The sequence below is a fragment of the Rattus norvegicus genome, chromosome 3 (assembly GCF_021556685.1).
Source record: "Rattus norvegicus strain SHRSP/BbbUtx chromosome 3, alternate assembly SHRSP_T2T, whole genome shotgun sequence".
NCBI classification, from domain to species: Eukaryota; Metazoa; Chordata; class Mammalia; order Rodentia; family Muridae; genus Rattus; species Rattus norvegicus.
The window spans coordinates 43,388,362-43,408,332 of record NC_141536.1 but is presented as its reverse complement, the minus strand read 5'-3'; the positions used below and the strand labels follow the sequence as shown (position 1 = coordinate 43,408,332).

Sequence of the window (19,971 nt, the reverse complement as noted above, 5' to 3'; positions counted from 1 at the left end):
GCACTGATCTAAGTCACCACAGCAGAGGGACCTGTCCCTGCTGAAGGCTGGATCCTAGTTGTTATAGTCTGAGGCACTCGAGTTGTTTCTGCAAGGTGAAGAAGGACTGTGTGTCCCCTGCCATACCGTCCATCTTCAGAAGCAGCCAGCCTCAGAAATGCAACTTACCACCTTCGGCCTGGGCTCTCCTCCATTCGTGAAACCAGAACATTCACACTCGCATTCACAGCTCATGCGACCGCAGTGTGCGGGCAGATTGTACTACTGACAGATCGGTAACTTGTACAAATTTCAGGCGTTCCATAATGACTGTGGGATCTTTCCTTTCCTTCAGAGAATTCTGAACCAGAAGCTGTTCTAAGAGCCCTCCCAAGTCAACAGTCTTAGAAGCCTCCATGATCTTAGAGGGCCTCTCCAAGCATCAGAGACAGCAAGCAGTTACAGATGCAACTGGACGCCAGCTGAATGTTTTTCCAAACAGGAACTTGATCGGATTCAGCTGTGATAATGCCCCCAACACTGTACCCTGGAAAGAAAGAAAGTGGAAATGTCTAAGAAGCCCAGACAGATGGGGAGTTCAAAAGAGGAGGGTTACGGAGAGCCCCTTCCACCTCTTTAAAGGTCTCAGCAGTCCACAACTAGCCCAGATAGAATGCCTACAAGCACCATCCATCTAGATACTTTCCAAAAGATGTCAACTTCAAAAGGAATACCTCTCAGTGAACTCTGAAGGGAATATCAAATCAATACAGCTTTCTGGAAGCAACTGACCAGAGTGCACCAGGGTTCTTCACAAACGCAGGCTGTTTGGTTGAACAACTGCACTCTGGGAAGCTACCACCCTAGAGGAAGTATCAGATGTGCATAAAATTTACCAGAGAAAAGTTATCAGGAGTTCTAATGAACACGGATGACTTGCTTTTAAATGGTATGCTGATAGGCAGGGTCTTACGTAGCCCAGGCTGGCCTTGAACTTCTGACCTTGCTATCTCTGCCTCATAAGCATTGGGCTTGCTTATGGGCATGCATGGCTATTCTTGGCCAGAAATTATACATATTGTGATACATATCGCACTACAGTTTTAAAGAAAAAAAAATCACACCAGGAATTACTGGCGAAAACGTGAAACATTTTAGGTCGTACTACGAGGTTTTCTATGCAAGCAAAATGTGCCCTTCCATGCCCTGGGGTATATGCATGTCTCACCAGACATGTATGCATGGCTACAATTTTTTAAATGAAAAACGAGATGAATATTTAGGTGGAAACTAGCTTTAAAATCATTTATAGCATATTGAAACAGCCAGCAATAAATACCTCAAAAAACAAACAAACAAGGAAAACCCTAGGAATACAATATTATGTGAAGCAGGAAAAAAGAGCGCAGAAAAGAGTTCTATCATGTGGGACTCAGGTTTACGTGTGGTAGACGAGGGTAGTAGGGGTGTGGGTCAATCAATGACATAGTTGCTATTCAACGAAGAGAACATGAGTTTTTGTCCCAGTGTCCATATTAAAAAGCCAGGCACAGCAGTGTGTGCCTGTAGTCCCAATGCTGAGAAAGAAGAATCCTTGTGGTTTGCTGATGGCCAAGATGATGGCTGGCTTAGATGAATGGGGAAGCTTTGGGGACAGTGAGAGACTTGGTCTCAAAACAACAAAAGGTAGGAAGGTCAGGTGTGGCGGGGCAGGTCTTTAAACCCAGCCATCAGGAGGTAGAGGCAGGTAGGTAGGTCTCCAAAGTTCGAGACCAGCCTGACCTACACAGCAAGTTTCAGGGCAGCCAGGACTGTCGTGAGATCCTACCTCAAAAGTTAAATAAGGTGGAAAAGAATGGGGAAGACTCCCAGGATCAGTCTCTCACTTCCACATGCCCATGTACACATAAACGTACATACAAACATATAAAACACACACATGCACACCAGCAAAACATATGAAAATGCCAGCAGTAGTTCTGCCCCACGGATGGGATTTCCAAATGAAGCAACACTCTTGCTGAGTAGGGTAGGGGAAGCCGTGGCAGACATTAACTCGTTGTCCAAGAATCACATGAAGAAGATAGCCTCTACTTCACGGCTCGCCGGGGTTTTCTCTAAAGGAAGCAGGCAGCAAGTGGAGTTGGTACAACCACCGTAACAGCTATGTCACATGTAAGATGGCACTAGAAATAGCCAGTGTTCTCTAGTCTCCCCACTCTAGCCAAAAGCACAAGGTGGGCAATATAGGGCAAGCATCCTTATTTAGTACGAGGTGTGCAGAACCCAGAGTGTTCCAGGTTTTTGATGCTAACCTGTGGGGGCAGTGGGACTCACATGAAGCTGATTTACGTTTGTGTGCATCCTATAGGCATAGCCAGAAGGAAATGTATGTAACACTTTTAATGTGCCTGAATTTTGCCCATGACCAATCAACATGCGGGTGGATGTGATATCCTATCGATTCTCAAAGTCAGATTTCCAGGGGAAGGCTGTTCAACCTCTACTGCCACCCGTCATCATTTTCTGTGGTTTCCATTACAAGATTTCCAAGGCTACTTCTCATCCATGCCTCATCATAATGGAGGCAAAGCGATCTGGGCAGAGCCTGCGGATGTGAAAGAGCTAATGACATTACTAGGAAGAAGCCACGGGAAAGGCCGCTTTTCTCAGCTGTGGAAGACAAAGCAAAGATACAGGACAGACACTGGTGAACTCCTAGTCCCAGAAGCTCACCAACAACCACAGAGCTATCTTAATGGGTGTCAATCCTTGTTTGTGATTATCAAAAAACAGGCTTTCCAGTCAGAATAACATCGAAAAGAGAAACCCAGAAAATGGAATGTTCTGGCAAGGAACATACAGAGGAAGGTTGCACAAGGGTAAATATAAACAATTGAGCATGAAGTGGGGGCTGCACAGATAGCTCGGTGGTAGAACGTGTTTGCCTAGCACGTAGGAGGCCCCGAGTTCAATCCTCAGTACTTCCAAAAATAAATGATAAAAAACGAGAAACTCAATCACATAAAATTTAATTAACACAAGATTAATGACATCTGTTTGTTTGTTTGTTTATTTGTTTGTTTGAGACAGAGTCTTGCATCACAGCCATGGCTAGCCTAGAATTCTATGTAGACCAACTGGCCTTGAATTTTTGTGCCCCAGTCCTCTTGTCTCTGCCTTACACATGTGGCAGTTAACAAGCATGAGATACCTAAGCTGGCATTAATATCATCGCTGGTCCCCAGTTCCGAGGATCTAAGTAGTTACCAATAGTACCAATCCAAACTTTTATGAATGTTAAGTTGTGTTGATCAAGGGCTGGAGAGATGGCTCAGTGATTAAGAGCACTGACTGCTCTTCCAGAGGTCCTGAGTTCGAGTCCCAGCAACCACATGGTGGCTCACAATCATCTGTAAAGGGATCTGATGCCCTCTTCTGGTCTGAAGACAGCTACAGTGTACTTGTATACATAAAATGAATAAATCTTTAAAAAAAAAGTTGTGTTGATCAAGATGCTTTCTTACAGATACAGTAGTTGACTCATGGTGGAGTAAGAGTTCCAGTTTCTTTCCTCTTTGTTTAAGCTATCTACTCTGAGAAGGAAGCAGTCCAATGTACTCAGCTCATCCCCAAGTTGCTGGCTGGTCATCCTGGGGGTGCCATATCTGGGGCTGGGTGTTGGTCTCTGCTGTTGGCAGTAGCTGTAGCCAGGTCAGCCTCAGTGAGTGGAAGTGCATGTTGTCAAGCCCATGCATGATTTACATCTTTGCCACAATGGCTACTTTGTTCATGGACCCACTAGGCAGGGACAGAGATGGCCAGGGAAAGAGGTGTCCACAGAACAGTCATACTGTCTACTTGATTACTGGACTCTACTCTGCTGAAGTCACCTTATGGTGAGCATTTTTATGGGACACAAGTATTTTCTCATGCTTTGCCCACTCAAAAAGATCTATCCACATACTTCCTTGTCTAAATTCCTTTTCAACTGCTGTAACAAAATATCGTGACCAAGTCAACTTATAAAAGAAAAAGTTTTAAATTTGGGACTCCCAGTTGTAGAGGCTTATGACCCACAATGGTAAGGAGCAGACAGGTTCTGGAGCAGGACCTGAGACATACTTATCAACAAGTAGAAAGTAGAGAGATCAAACTGGGAATGGTATAGGTTTTTCTCAGCACTCAAGAGGAAGAGGCAAATAGATCTCTGAGTTGAGGCCACCGTGGTCTACAGAGCTAGTTCCAGGATAGCCAGGGCTACACAGAGAAATCTTGTCTCTCTCTCTCTCCTCTCTCTCTCTCTCTGTCTCTCACACACACACACAAACACAGAGAGAGACAGGCAGACAGAGAGACAGAGACAGAGACACACAGAGAGAGAGAGAGAGAGAGAGAGAGAGAGAGAGAGAGAGAGAGAGAGAGAAAATACATAAATTGAAACCTCAAAACCTACCCTCAATGACATACCTAATTCAACAAGGCCACACCTCCTAATCCTTTTCAAATAGTTCCAACAACTAGAGACCAAGCATTCAAATATATGAGCCCATGGAGGCCATTTTCATTCAAACCACCATATTCCTCAAATGTCTTTTTCACTAATTTTCCAGTCATGCTCTTTCCAAGTTCTTGACCACCCAGTCAATCCATTAGCTAAAGTCCATCAGTCAGTAAAGAATTGTATATCTGGCTATATCTCTGTTCAAGCAAAATGTAGAACTACATGTACTCCCTTAAGTTTGATAAGAGTCAGGTAGTGAAGAATTTCTATACAAGCAAATAAAACAGATTAGTGATGGGGGGGGGGGGCTTCTACATTTTGTTGTTGTTTAGGGAGAAATGTATAGCCAACCTGGTCTTGATTCCAAGGTTTGGTGTCTTTTAAAAGTAATTTCATGAGAGGCCCATGCCTAGGCCGGCAGAAGACATTAAGAGGCCATGCTGTGTGGACCAGCAGGCTCTACTACAATGAGCAAATATGCTGTGGAGAGATGGGAGAGAGAGAAGTGGAGCGGTTTACGCGCTATGAAGTGAGGAGGAACTGGAGATGTAATGGGGGCAAGGAACTGTCCAATGTGACGGGCTTGCACTGCCACTTGAGGCCATGTGATGTCTAGACACGTGCTGCCTCTGAGGACTATGTGTGGTTCTGTGGCTCTAATGGAGCAAGGGTGTGACAATGCCCGTACCCCAAAGGCCATGCAGACCTCCACAGTCTGGGCTGCCACCTAAAGCCATATTGTTGTCCAAGGGGCTTGATAAACTGGCCCTGACCCTCACCAGCCACTGGCACCAGCAGTGATGTGGGCACTAGAGAGCAGCCTCTGGTACCATAGGTGTGGGAGAGCCAGCCCTGGTGGCATGGGTGTAGGAGAGCCGGCCCTGGTGGCATGGGTGTGGGAGAGCTGGTTCTGGTGGTGTGGGTGTGGGAGAGATGGGAGGCTTGAACAACTCAGTTACCACCCAGGGCTTTGAACTGGCCCACCCGGACATCTACCCATGAACTGATGGCTCACACGAAAAGGCTGGTCTTTCCTGCAGATCCAAAGTTGCAGGATCTCCATGATACAATGTAACAAAGGGATACCCAAGAGGAGTCTCAGTGAGGATCCTGTGTTGAGGGTATAGCAGAAGACAGGGGGCCTCAAACCAGACTAATAACTGATTGCAATGAATATTTGCAAGTAATGCTGTTTGGGCAAAAGGGTATATGGTGTGACACACTGACACAGTGACACACTGTAGCTCCCACAAAGCAATTATTTTTGTTTGTTTGCTTGTTGTCGTTGTACTATTTCTTTGGGGGGGGGTGATGTTACAGGGATGGAGGGCAGAAATGAGGACTAGAAAATGGATGGGGCTGGGGTGCATAGTGTGAAATTCACAAGGAATCGATAAATAATTGTGTTAGATTTAAAAATCTACTTTGTAAACATCACAAATCATAACAAAAGTCACCAGGGTAACTTGATAGCTGAACAGCAGTGAGCGAGCACAGGCCGCAGGGCAAAGTATGGGTAACCAAGGATGGGCTGGCTGTTGTCCTTGGGAACTGCAGATACACTGTATTTACTGTATCGTTAGTAGCAACAGTGCTCCTTTTAAAATAGATGGGTATTTTTAAAGTCACTGCATGTTCACTGCCATATGTCAACCTTTTAAAAAAAATTAAAAAATAAAAAGGGCAGGTAAGACATTAGCATTCTGAATACTTTCCCAATGATATGGTTTAAAGAAAAATGTATGTTAGCAGCTATGAAAATATTAGTTTAGGTCTTCTGAGTCACTGACATTTTTAAGCAGCCATCTCTGCCTTCAATTTTATAACTTAAGATTATTAAGGTAATAGTGCCAAATCATCGACTATGAGACACTAATTTGCTCCGTGGATTTGGGCGGTGCACAAAAACCGTTCTGCTAGCACGGAAGTGCTCAGTTGGACAAAAGCATCTAAACTGGAAGGCATTTCCTTGAACCCATTAAAAGACTGGATGTTCGGGAAGACTGCTACATCCTTCTGTCTGTAAGACTAACCACAAGAACTTAGAAAATAAATTTCATCTTTATGAGAACTGTTTCTCAGAGCCAAATGTTAGATTGGTCCAGGAATGTGGGACAAATTGGTCAGGGTTTCTCTGCCCATATAATGCCAGTCCTCTTCAAACCCTTCAGGTCAGTCACATGGCCCAGGCTCACCTGCCAAGGCTACAGAAAGCCACACCAAACAGACACTGAAATAAACTTATGTCTAAAATGTAGTATTTCCTAGAGTCTCAGGTGATCCCCGAGGCAAAAGCAATGGCGATTCATAGTCTGAGGAGCCGAACGTGTCTCCGTGTGCCAAATCTCTGTGCTTGGCATTCTCTTCAACTGAGGTTCCTTACTGAGATACAGGCTCAGAATCACCCGGTTTTCATGAGTACGGCACACTTGGCTAAGACATGCTTGCTTGCCCTAGAGCATCACTTCTGTGAAGTGCACCATGTTAAAGAAAACAAAACGTTTTTCAGTGGTGCTTATAAAAGTGCAGGAGGGTGCACTTAATTCAGGAGTAGAGGTCGGACCAGTGCAGTAGAATTTTCCTAGCAGGGAAAGACTAGGCTCAACTCTGAGAGTTGCACAGCCAGGCAGGGATATGTAGCCAAGGTACAGGGTGACGGTCAGTAAAGGAAAAATCACAGAGATCTGAAATCAGGAGGGGAATTCTGACTTCCCTGAGCTAAAGGAATTTTTGCTGCAGTTAGGCCATGTGATCCTGGGAGGGGGGTGTGGAGATGGTGGAAGAGATGGAGGGGTTGGGGAGTGGGGGGGTGGGGATGAGATTTCCTTGTTAAACTGACCTAACAGGTTTCTTGGCTAAATCTGGATTTGATAAGAAGGCCCAGATAGGTCTGGGAGAGGGCTCATGCATCTGCCTGGAATTTGGCAAAGCAAAGACTTTCTGTTGATAAACTCACTAATCTGGGGTGAGCAGACAAGTGACACAGCTGAGTTAAAAGAGATGTGTGCAGTTCCTAAGAACAGCCATTCCGACCAGGGTAACCTAGCGAGAAAGGCCCTGTGGGAACCAAGGCTCACAGGAAGAAAAGACTTCTGACACAGAGAAACCGCAGTGCAGCGAGCAAAGGACATTCCAGGAATTTCCCTAAACACTGATAAACAGGTCAAATTCCTTGGCACAGGAAGTCCCTTCATACCAAAAAAAAAAAAAGTTCCCAATTTACAGCTAATGACTGGCCTGTAAAACAATGCTGTCCAAAATAAGAAAGTTCTGGAACAATGAAGGATTCTGGAGAGGCAACCAAACACACATCAACGTTTCTCACATGTGATGCCTCAGGGTTTCCCCTCCCTATTTTACCCCCACATAAATTTCAAACACCGACTACAGGACTCAAAAAATAATGCATATGTCATTTCAAGTTAACACAAATATTTAGGAAACCAGAAACTAATTAATTTCATAGCCCCAGGGCACAACTTAGATGAACTCTGAATATGTTCCCATGTAATTGGGGAGAATTTTCATTGGCAAATGATCAGTGGGAACCCAAATTACCCTGCCTTTTATGAGCAAATATTCGGCCAATTTAAAAGAATATCAAAGAACTGCTAGGACTCCAGCAGGAAGGGCTCTCCTCACATCTGAATCCCAGCCTCTCATGGTCGACCACTGCTTGTTTTTGTTCTCCGTGTGAGCAAGCGCATGAAGCTGGTAATGACGAACGGAGTTGAAATGCCGTACACAACTAACCCATGGCTCCCGCCCTGTCCCAGGCCTTAGTCTTCAGCAGAAAGTAAACATTACAGCGGGCTCCAGTGCTGATGAGGTCAGCAAGCAAGCACATGCGATATACAAGGCTCGGTAGTAATGAACAGGCAGGCTGCTGCCAGTGGCACTTGCCTGTATCCTTAACTTTAGGGGCTTCCTATAAGAGATGGTGTTTCTCAACTCACCAGGAAGAAACTGGCAGAGTCCGAGGAGAGCATTAGTTCTTAATCAAGATCTTGAACCTCTATGAATGTCTATCCTGTCCTGTCATCAGGATACATGGAGGTAGAACACAGACAGGCGGGCTGAAATACTTCAGCTGTTTTCCCTGGGGGCAGTCAGAGGGCCTGCTGTTCTTGCAGAGAACCTGAGTGCAATTCCCAGCACCACCGGCTTGCAACCACCCATAACCCCAGCTCCTAGAGATCGAGATCCAACAACTTCTGGTCTCTGAGGGCACCTGCATCCACACATGCACATACAGACAGAGGTACAAAGATATAGCTATAGCTAGAAATAATTTTTGAATCCCCTTCTTCTGAAAGTTATTTAAATATTGAAAAATATTTGGGTTTTTTTTTGTTTGTTTGTTTTGGGGTTTTTTTTTTTTTTGGTTTTTTTTTTTGGTTTTTTTTTGAGATGAGATCTCACTATGTTGCCCAAGCTGGCCTGGAACTCCCGGGCTCCTGCACTTCTGTTCAGCTGTCTTAGGTGCTGAGATTATAGGAATACAGGTGCACACCACCACACCACCATGTAAGAAGATTTCTTACATGTTCTCATCTCGAGATACACACACACACACACACACACACACACACACACAAGTCATATATGATATATAGGTCATGTGTATATGGTACAATTATATATAATATAATATATATACATATCTCACATAAAACAATATAGCATATGCAGATACTGGGACGCTTTTTTACCTGGAGACTTTTTGTTCGCCCTTGACTGTGTCAGGTGAGATTGTCGAGGCAGCAAAGGTGATGAAGGAAGAGACATGGAGACCCCTTTGGCCAAGCTCACACGGTAGGTGTCCTCTGTTGTGGACAAACTGTTCACAGGAGAGTCACCACTGGAGGACAAGGTGGGCGTCTCTGAGCCAAAGTCACCTCCTGGAGGAGAGAGATGAGATCTAGGTTACACCACTCATGACAAACTGATAGGACTTTAATTCCTGAGAGCTACACTCTTAGAATGTAATTCCCATATACTGGACATAACTGCATTTCTTTAAAGGATTTCTCCTTATCACTCTTGAACTCCATTGCCTACAGGGGAGACTCAAGTCTACCACTGAAGCATCAGTTAACTCTGCCTGGGGATCCCAATGGAAGAGCTGGACTGCATCCACAGGGCTTCCTGGCCTCAGTTCTCTCTTCAGATCCCACCTACTTGACTCTCCTGAACCCCAGCCAACCCCAACCCATCACAGCACTCAATACTGAGACAGGCTCCCTTTGGATCCAACCCCCAAAAGAACCAGGGAACAAACTAGCACACCGTTGTGAAACCAAAGTGCCTAGAGTGAGCAGATCCTCCAAAAAACCAGAGAGGATGCAATGATAGTGCACAAGGAATACAGGAATACAGGCCTCCGCAGGGACAAGTCTCTTGGAGAAGGAGCGGAAACAGTTACAAGTACTCAGATGATACAGTTTCCTCCTATTTGCCCCTCCCGAAACTCCGCAGCCCCACCTCAAGTCACACTCCTCAGACTGCACTAAGAAGCTACTAAAGATGGCAAAGAAACTTGAGTCATCACTCCATAGATTACAAACCATCTTCAAAGTTCTAAATTATAGACAGCAGAATTCAGAGAAGACGTGTAAGCTTTCCATAAGCAAAACCAGTCTGTCTGACAAATGCTTTCCCACTTGATTTCCTGGCTACAAAAGAAACCCAAGTACCGCATTTGGGGTTTGGGGGAACCAAACCCCTGGGATGTCTAGCCGGGCAGGCACCAAATTTTTTTCCCCAGATCTCTGTGCCTAAAGGCCAGAAGGGATGTGACCCAAACCACCATTCTTCATGCTGTAGTGCTGTGCTGGCTTTTCACATGGGAAGTACTGTTAACCCTGCCCCGGACTGGGGGAGCATGCTGAAGCCTTGGCTCCACGAGCAACTCAAAGCAACCAAGTGGGCGATGGAAAAGCTGTGGGCAAGCTGGCAGAGTCGGCAAGGTCTCTTCAGCCTCACCTGGGCCAACTAAACTACTCTGAGATGCTAATGAGTTACCACTAATTGCCCCATCACTAATTGGAGGAAGGAAAAAGGGCACAATTACTAAACAGACCTCACTAGAATTACAAAAGCATGAAAGGCAGGTGATCAAGACATTCTACCCCTAAGTGGGGAGGGTAAACAGGAGTTAGTAGAGGCCCCTTACACTGTCCATGTGAACAGGAGAGGTTCCTGTCCTGGACCGTTACATCCCATGGACTCTTGATAGCACCTCTTAGATCTGAAGCCAGTGCATGAGGCACCCTCTCTACCACTTCTGTGGCTACAATGAGCACCTCCTAACGGGGCTGCAAGCTTATTCTCAGAAGAGATTCGTGAGAGCTGACGGGTAGTTACTTTCTCAGTCTCACAACTAGTGAGTCTCCACTACCATTTGGTTCTGAAAGACTAGCTCCATGACCAGTCCCCACTACCGTTTGATCTGCAAGCAGGTACAGCACCTACAAGATTTAGGCAAATAACAGCAGGAGTCAGACAAGAACATAGAAGTAGTTACGCCCCACAGTTACGGAGGATACCAGAGCGGCAAGCTATGCTGACTTTCCATGTGTCTGAAGAGAGCTGCATGGCCCCCGTGTACTACCCAAGTCACAGACCTGAGCTGTGAGCAATGAGATAGCCCGACAGGCCATAAGGCACAGTCTCCCTACCCACTTGGAAAGATTTCTGACGTACACATGAAAACCCAGACTTCCAGGCTCTTATTTTCTACTGGAACACAAAGAACTGGAAATACGCACGCCATCACCAGAAACTTTAAAAGCTAAGCTTGTTCCTGAGAAAGGGGGTTACTGTCTCAGAGACAGGATTCTCCAACATAGAACAAGAGAAATTAGGGACTGGAGTACAGGCTTAAAGCATTTTCCTAATCACAGATTCTGCCCATAAACTTTGTTTGTATCAAGCAAAGCAAATATTTTCATTAACTGCAAGCCTGGAAGACAGGGTTCCCGAAGCGTGGGGCAGCCATGAGGCCCCTCAGCCTTGGGAGCGGCTGGGCTCCAGCTTTTGGATTTTATGTAGGCTGCAATAAAAATGGAACTTAGAGATGGGGTTTGGGGGAGGGGGACTTCTAGCTCAGCTTGACTTTGCCATCTCATGACAGTATCTGTCCCAAACATGCTGTTCTGTTTGGTTTTCCAGAAACAATTAAACTTCCAGCTTCCTTTTATAGGGAAGGAAGTGAAGCAGAGAGAGCAGCTTTAGGGAGGAGCAGGAGCACAAGCACCAGGTAGGAGATCTGGACAGCGTCCTTGAGCCCTAGAGCTTTAGTGTTAACAGCACAGAGCAGCCGGGTTAAGGTCAAAGGAAGCCCAGAGCATCTCATAACACCAGAGGCCAAAAGTAGAACTCCGGTAGGGGCACACACATGAATGATGGGGTGTTCCGAGCAGCCAGGCATCAGAAATCCCTGGTTTACTTGACATTCCTCAGCAGATGCTTAAAAGGGTTTACTAAGAATTAAAGTTGTTACACTGTAACATCCAGCATGGCGGAGACATTTCTTATGGCCTTGGGTAGCTGTTGTTTTAACTTCAACCTATTCTATTTCTCACTCCTGTTCAGTACTAGGAAGCACACTTCAATCACACTTCCTGCGGCTGCAGCAGAAAGGCCCAGGCAGAGCAGGGCAATGCATCCTCTCCAGGGTATGCAAGCCATGCTATCAATGACCAGGATTTGCCATCCCCCAACCCCCAACATTGGCAGGTGCTTCACATAGAACATGTAAACCCCACAGAGTATCACGTCAGCCAGCATGAGCCCATCTCAGAGAGTCCCCTGACCCAAGCACACCTCTCATAAGAACCAGCCATCTCAGATCCTAACACACAGCTGCAGTTGTTGTAAGGATGCTGGGGAAAATGGGGAATCCCAAAAGAAACACATTCTAAATGAGTTAACTATGTAAGGGGTGATCACGCTTTTCCTGTAAAGGGGCTAACAGTATCATAGGCTATGTTAGTTATATACAGTCTACACACACACACACACACACACACACACACACACACATACACACACCCCTTTTCCTATTTTAAAATCACCGATTTCCTGAATTCTAAAAATAAAAGATCAGGAAGGACAGGGGGAATAAGTGGACGTTTATAAGGTCTTCTGTGTTTATAATAAATCAAAATTAAAATACACACATAATAAAGCACTAAAGTGAAAGCCGTATGTACAAACACAATGGATTCACCAAAGAGAATGAGACATCCAATCGAGCACTGTAAATCGGCAGGAATGGCTTTTGATAATAGTTCTTTATTTAACACCCTCCACTCTTAGAGACTTTGAATTTAAAGTCACAATGGGAGGAAAAAAATGTGAATCTAGGAGATGAACACCTAAAGGTAGCCATGCAGAATGGTAAGGTCGGCACTGCAGATTAGGGCGCACGGAGCACAGAATTAGAGGCGGCTTTTAAAGCAGGGCAGAGGAGGCAGGCTGAAGAAAGCCCCGTTTGAGAAAGGGTAGCCCTGAGAGTGGCAGGGGCGAACCCAGACATTCAGGTAAAGAGGTCTACAGAGGCAGGAAATAAGATTTCCATTTACCGTGCGACGAAGTGGCCAGGGAAGGTGGGGGCTGGAAGCTTAGAATAGAAAGAAGAAAGATGTTCTGTTTATCCAGCTCCAGAAAACGGGACTCCAGTGACACATTTAACCAGGGCATTAGATGTATGACGGCATCGTATGTGGTTCCGCCTCTGAGTGCACTGCTTTTTAAACATGGTTTCCATCATAAGGTTTTATAACCACATAATTCATATGTATTTACAGGAACCCAGCAAGTTGGGAAAGATTTCCTCTGCAAGACCCAGCGTCCTTTTCTGAAAGCTGTAGAAGGCTCTCTCTGCCATGGAAAACACTTCAAAGCCATCTTGTATCTTACAGGATGCTCGGGCTTCTAGGCCCAGCTACTGATTAGTCAGCGTACGTTTTTAAAAAGAAAGGATAAGTGGACCCATGTGAACAACGTCCCAAAACATATCCACACAATCATGACTAATTCTCAGATAGTACCACAGTACCACCAAACAAAACAAAACAACAACAACAACAAAACTACAAGAGAGCAGCTGACCCCGGGGGCCAAAAATTACCAGCTAATGAGACAAGCGGATCCTTTCCCCTTCTCAGTGGAGGTCAGCAAACGTCCTCACACTTCTCGCTCTTTATCCTGAAACACAGGAGTGAGCAGAAAGCCATCTTCCTCCTGACTGTGCAAGCTTTTCCTTTCAAATATGTCACCATGCAAGAGCTACAGTGCTTTTCGAAATCTATGACCTCCGAAAACCCTCCATTCTCAGACTCTATCTACAGAAGCATAATTTAAAGCAAATGCTCTCGGGAATGCAAATAGGTGCCCAGACTGAGCGCCAGGAGCACCCCGATTCCTCACTTCATGTTCACAGATGAGAAGACTGAGGAGCAGACAGGAGTAAGCAGCATGGCTGAGGGCACCAGCCAATGTCAAATGTGAACTCAGGCAACCACAGTTGCCCATCCCCCTCAGTGCCGCTCCCTTTCAGAAGACTGCCGAGATATGCTTTCAATATTACGTCACTCTGTGTACCCGATGGAGAAAATCAAAAATAGTGTGTATATATAGGTCTGCGCGCAGTCCCGGGCCACCATGGAGAAAGCTGTTCCCTCCTCTATTTTCCAGTTCTGTGCCGGCTGCTTAATTAGTTCCAAGCACTCGAGAACGTTCCGCTGGGGAGGTGCCCAGGCCTCCTGATCATTAATTTTCCTTCAGTCACACCTTATGCTGCTGTCACACAAACCAAGTACATCTGAAGCAAAGGTGTTTAGTCATCAAGCACTCGAAATAGTGCCCTTTCCTCTCACACAGGGCTGCACGTTCATTAACTCTTGCAGCATATGGGCCTGCAGTTCCTGGCAGGTCTAGTCTCCCAGCCTGGCCCAGAGGAAGAATAAAAATGTGGGTCAGCCTGGAAAGGTCTGTGGGATGTATGCAAATTCCTTCTTCTACATTTCCTCAGCAGTGCATAGACGTTTTCTGACCTCACGGACCTCCCCACTTCTTAGATGCTGAAGCTTTGAAGTCCTTGTATTGCTACATCAGATCAGGGCAGCAGCCCCAACTCCTCTGTTCAGGGAGGAGGCTAAGTGCTGCCTGGGAAGCTATTTCAACTACTGCAGCTCAAGTCATGGGCTTTAAGGCTCTCTCTCCCACAGAGGGTAACGTAATGAATGCAGTGCGTATCAGGGATTTCTCTCGCCACTGGAACAAGAAGCTAGTCAGGATCTCAGACACTTGTGTTCTGGTTTTTAAAAAGGAAAGAAAAAACGGGGGCGAGGGTGGCAGCTGGGAATGTTAGTGCATATCTGTAATCCCCATGCTCAGAAGGCTGAGGTGAGAAGCCAGAGGTCAAGGCAAACATGGTGGGGAAAAAGACAAATGGGAGAGAAAGGGAAGGGAAAAAAAACCCATAGGAAATGACCATGAAGATGAAGTTTTCAGTATTTAAAAATGAATGTTTCCTGGGGGTGTATGTGTATATATTTATGTTCATGCATTATCCATATACAACTCTATGTGTACAGTGTACATGTAAACACTCCTACTGTTTGTGAATGGGGGATCTCTGGATTCTGCAGTCATGCCTGCCTCTGGAAATAGGATATAAACAACTGGGAGCATGGGCAGAGGTTAATCCTTGTATATGGCTGACACCCTCTATGTGCATGTCTGATGTAAATATTTACATTTCTACTGCCAAGGATAGAGCGGTGTGTATATGTGAAGTTAAGTGGGCCACCTGCTATACTCTCCCTTAGGAAGTGAGTGAAAGGAAGCTCCATCCCACAAGGTCTGTGCTCATGGACACTTGCAAGTGACTGCCACCCAGAGGTGACCTGTCTGCACTTGGCAGGTTGACATGAGGCAAGGGAGGAGGAGCAGTAGAAGGCCATCACAATGGCAAGCGTTTCTTACTCGCTCTATGCCAGCTCCAAGTCATCAAGGCTCTCACTGGCAGGGGGACAGCCAGCTGAGGAGTGGGCAGGGTTGAGGTGGGATGCAGGTAGGTAAAGCCTGAGTCCTGGACTGTGTGTAAAACTGCACCAGGCAAGTAGTCATGCAAAGCCTCCCTAGAGCCCAGTGTCTGTCAACAAGGAGGCAAGACCCCACGTGTACAAAAACTGTACCCCCAAACAGGAGATAGCTAGAAAATATAAGAAACCATAGCAATTCAAAAGAAGACACTCGGACATCCTTTGTTGTTGCGACAATCCGTGGCTTACCCACATTCCAGTAACTGGGGCAACAGGGTCCCTACTCCCTCCATTGAGGCTGTTTCACCCCAAGTCTCCCAGCCTGAATACTTCCTGGACCTCCATTAAACAGGTTCCCCTTACACAGCAGACCTCCCTAAAATCATCCATGATGAGGAACTGATAAGGCATAGAGTTTATCGATGAAAGTAAAGAACCGGGTTGGGGATTTAGCTCAGTGGTAGAGCACTTGCCTAGCAAGCACAAGGCCCTGGGTTCGGTCCCCAGCTCCGAAAAAAAAAAGAAAAGAAAAAGAAAAAAGGAAAGTAAAGAACCTTTTCTTTAAATGATTTATTTTATTGTATGTGCGTTGGTGTTTTGCCTGCATGTATGTCTATGTGAGATTGTTGGATCCCCGAAACTGGAGTTACAGACAGTTGTAAGCTCCTATATGGGTACTGTGAATGGAACTCAAGTCCTCTGGAAGAACAAACAGTAATCTTAACCACTAAGCGGTCCCCTCTACCCCCCCCCCAGAAAGTGGGCATCTTTTAAGACCCAGAGAAAGAGAACTGAGAACCCACTCACAGGCAGCCGGGTACCCTGGTGGAATATTGAGTGGCTGGCCTAGGCCTTTCACAATCACTCAGTATGCAGCTCAGACAAGGATTCACCATGACTTCGTACACAGCACTGATAAAGAGCAAAGGCTTGGAGAGTTTCCCCAGGCCATAGAGGAAACGGGCAAGAAAGTCTAATGGTATGAGAAAAGATTACAGATATGGAAAACAAAAGATGTTTCTCAGAAGAAACCTAGACACGAAAAAGTCATTAAAAGTCATTTTAATGAGTTTTCTGACAAGAGGAATATAGTCAAAAGGACCCATTAGGTTCTATGCTGCCTCCCTGGAGGAAGACACAGTCCTAGTGTCATCTGGTAAAAACTTCGTAGTGAAAGCTTAAGAAAAGATTGTCACAGGCCAGGATATGTGTTTTTGAATGCGCACAAAAACAGAGTATGCTGCAAAGAGTCAGAACCCAATGGTGCCTGGCTATTGAGCCATTCTAGAGCTGTGTAAATGAAGGGGCCACAAAGCAGGCGACTCAAAAACAAACCAAAGTTAATTCCTCAAATTTCCAGACCTAACAGTTCACAGTCAAGTGTGGGGCAGGGTCATGCTCTCTCCAGAGACAAGCCAGTCCACGCCTATTGCTTCAGCTCTAGCCGGCACTCTCTGATGTTTCTATTGAAGACCCAGAACTCTAACTCTGCCTTCACAGATCCAGCACTCCAACTTTGGCTTCATGAATCCAACCCTGCCATCACCAATCCAATCCTGCCTTCATCAATCCACAGTGATCTCTCTCCATGTGGATCTGTTTGTTTGAAACAGGGTCTCCCTCTGTAGCTCAGGCTAGCCTAGAACTCACTATGTATCTCAGGCTGGCTTCAACCTACTAAGTCCTGGGATTACAGGTACAAACGTCACTCTCAACATTGTTTCAGTCATACGTGGTTACAGTCTTAGGAACCCCGGGCATCTGACATTAGGACCAACCTAATTCTACTGAGACCTTAAATTAATCACCGTATTTCCAAGTTGGGTCATTTCCACGGACATGATATTAAAGGTTGGGGCTTTGACATATCTTTTGCAGGAAATGCAAATCAGTGCTCAATGCGTTGCCCTCTCTGACATCAAAAGCCGGAAGTCAGAAGATATAGCTGTACCTAGAGAGAGGGGCTAGCGTGATCGAGTCTTACAAAGCTGAAGCAAGTTTGCAGCTATGTCCTAACAACCAAAAGCCTTCTGAGACACGGACTCGACACACAATCCATGCATTCTTTCGGAAAAGAAGAAGGAAACGTGACTTCAGAGAACCACCTAAATTAGCTACAATGGTGGAGACGCCACAGTTTTACAAAGCCTGTGTATGTAACCCATGCCTGGTGGCACTTCAGCCAACTGTCCCTCTTCTCACCCCACTCCCTCTCGGGAAATGTGGTTTTGAATCATGAGCTTCACCTCTGAGTGAAACCAGGAATCTGAGTGACCTCTTAATCTAATAACCGTGGCTGTCCTGCCGGGACTTGCTAACAGCAGCCAGCCTTTAACGTGGTCAGGACGCTGGGCAAAGGCGGTGTGGGTGGCACAAGGGCTGGTTTTGGTGCCAACGAACAAGTTAGGAGAAAGAGAAAGAAAACGCTTTTGCCATATGATTGGCATGGTTCCAACCACGTGGAATAAACGTCTAAGCCAGTATATACAATGTTTTATATACTGTGTGACAACAGCAGCAAAATGAGGTACACAATGTCTGAGAAGGAGCTCGGTAATGCCGCGGCGGGGCAGTGGCGGTGGCGGCGGCGGCCGCTGTTCCTACAGCTTAGAGGCGTGGATGGGTTTCCTCTTTGGTTGCTCTCAGTCTGGCAATGTTAGGACACAAATGTTTTATAAAGTATACTTGATTTCCTAGCACATAACTTACTTCGGACAGAGATGAATGCCCATCTCCAGTAGAGATACTTAACCAAAAGGGAGGGCCGTTTTTCCTCTTTCTAGAAGCTTCCCATCATAACCACTATGGGCTTCAAGCCACAGACCCAGACATGTCCCTGAGCAGCTAACATACATGACCCACAAATCCAGGTCTTACTGCTTTGAGATGGTCCATTCCTTGCGATCGTTCTTCAGTGATGCTTTAAACTGGCTTCTGGCTGGCTGTCATTCTTCCCCACGTGGACACATGGTCTCCCCATGAAAGGCCAGGCTGGCCTCAAACCATCCCCCCAAACTAAGATTAACATGTGTTAACCATAACCCAGCTGTCCTATTCTAATGTCTTTGCCTTCGACTTCCGAGCTCGACCAATGAACACATGCTTTCTCAATGTTAAATTTCCTTAAACACAACCCAAATACGCCCTCTTAATTTATAACAACACAGAGAACCTGGCTTTTCCCACCAAACCCTCTTGTGGCTGACATGAGAAGCAAGGGGAACATGGTGCCGTAGATGTCACAAATCTGTCATTAATGTTCTGAAACCAAGCAGCAAGATAGCCTGGAACAGCCAGTGCCTTCGGGGTATCCATTCTTAAGCCACTCCTCCATCACATTTATACGCCTGAGCCCTATGATTACAGCCCAAGCTCGCTGGCTCCCGAAATTCATATCAAGTGGGTACCACAGGAACACATGGGAATCTGTAGTTATGTCTTAATTATAAATGTTATGTCTACTGAGTGTATCCAGACTGATAAAGATGAGTACATTTGCTGATTGGGGGGGGGGGGGGGGAGCGGCTGTGGCACTCAGAGGATGACTTGCAGTGACTGGCTTTCTCCTTCTGTTACATACCTTCTGGGAATGGAACTCAGGTCCTCAGGCTTGGCAGCAAGAACCTCTACTGCTGGGCTGTCTTGCCAGCTCCCTCGTAATGATGATTAATCTAGGACTCATAAAGTCCTTGCTCAGTGTGCCAGACACCTTATTAAACGGTGTCTAATATATAAAGACATTTAATGTCTTTATACACATCAGTTTGTTCACTATAATCCATTTAAAATGGATGCTTCAAACTTCTCCTTGTTCCAGATAAATACACGAAGACGAGATAGAACCCAGGCTGCCTGACTCTAGTCACGACTCTATTACAGTACCACACTGGCTTGCTGGCCCAAGTAGCAGATGCCCCAACCGAAGTTGTGCACGGAGCATGGAGAACTAGCTGTGCGGTGCCTAAGAAAGCCTATCCCCCACAGATCGTCTAGGAAGTCGTGTTTCTCTGGAGGATAATCATCAGGAACATTTTGTCACATTGGACATGATGGCATTTTGGGGGTGGAAAAATAAGTAGAGGGAAAAAGGCTTTTGGAACAATATCATAACCTGTCCACCAACCCTCACTCACTACTCAATCCCAAACTCTGGCACTCCTATCAGCGAAGTGCCAGCAGGCTCACCCCAAGAGGAAGGACAGGAATAAAGGGAGCTGCTGTCTCTCCTACTTCAATTAAAAGGAAATTTCCTTATATGGAAAGTGGGATCTATAAATAGGGCGTTGGGGGAGGGGGCGGGAGGTTGTGGGGTTTGGGGGGATAGGTTAAAGTTTCTAGGTAGCATATAAAGTTTCTCAAAAACAAACAACAAAAACCACTCAAGGGTAAAGTGCTTGCCTTGCAAGTGTGAGGATCTGAGTTTGGTGGGGGGGT

At 45.9% G+C, this 19,971-nt stretch overlaps 1 protein-coding gene across 4 annotated transcripts in view; it reads right to left on the bottom strand.

The window, feature by feature from the left end:
• The window catches only part of Tanc1 (tetratricopeptide repeat, ankyrin repeat and coiled-coil containing 1), a 236,546-nt gene that overhangs the window by 110,561 nt on the left and 106,014 nt on the right, over nt 1-19,971 (bottom strand). For 2 of the 4 annotated variants that reach the window (XM_087651651.1, NM_001002854.2), the window contains 1 exon segment: nt 9,196-9,384. In XM_087651651.1, coding sequence (XP_087507777.1) covers nt 9,196-9,384 — 189 coding nt within the window. 4 annotated transcript variants of the gene reach the window in all.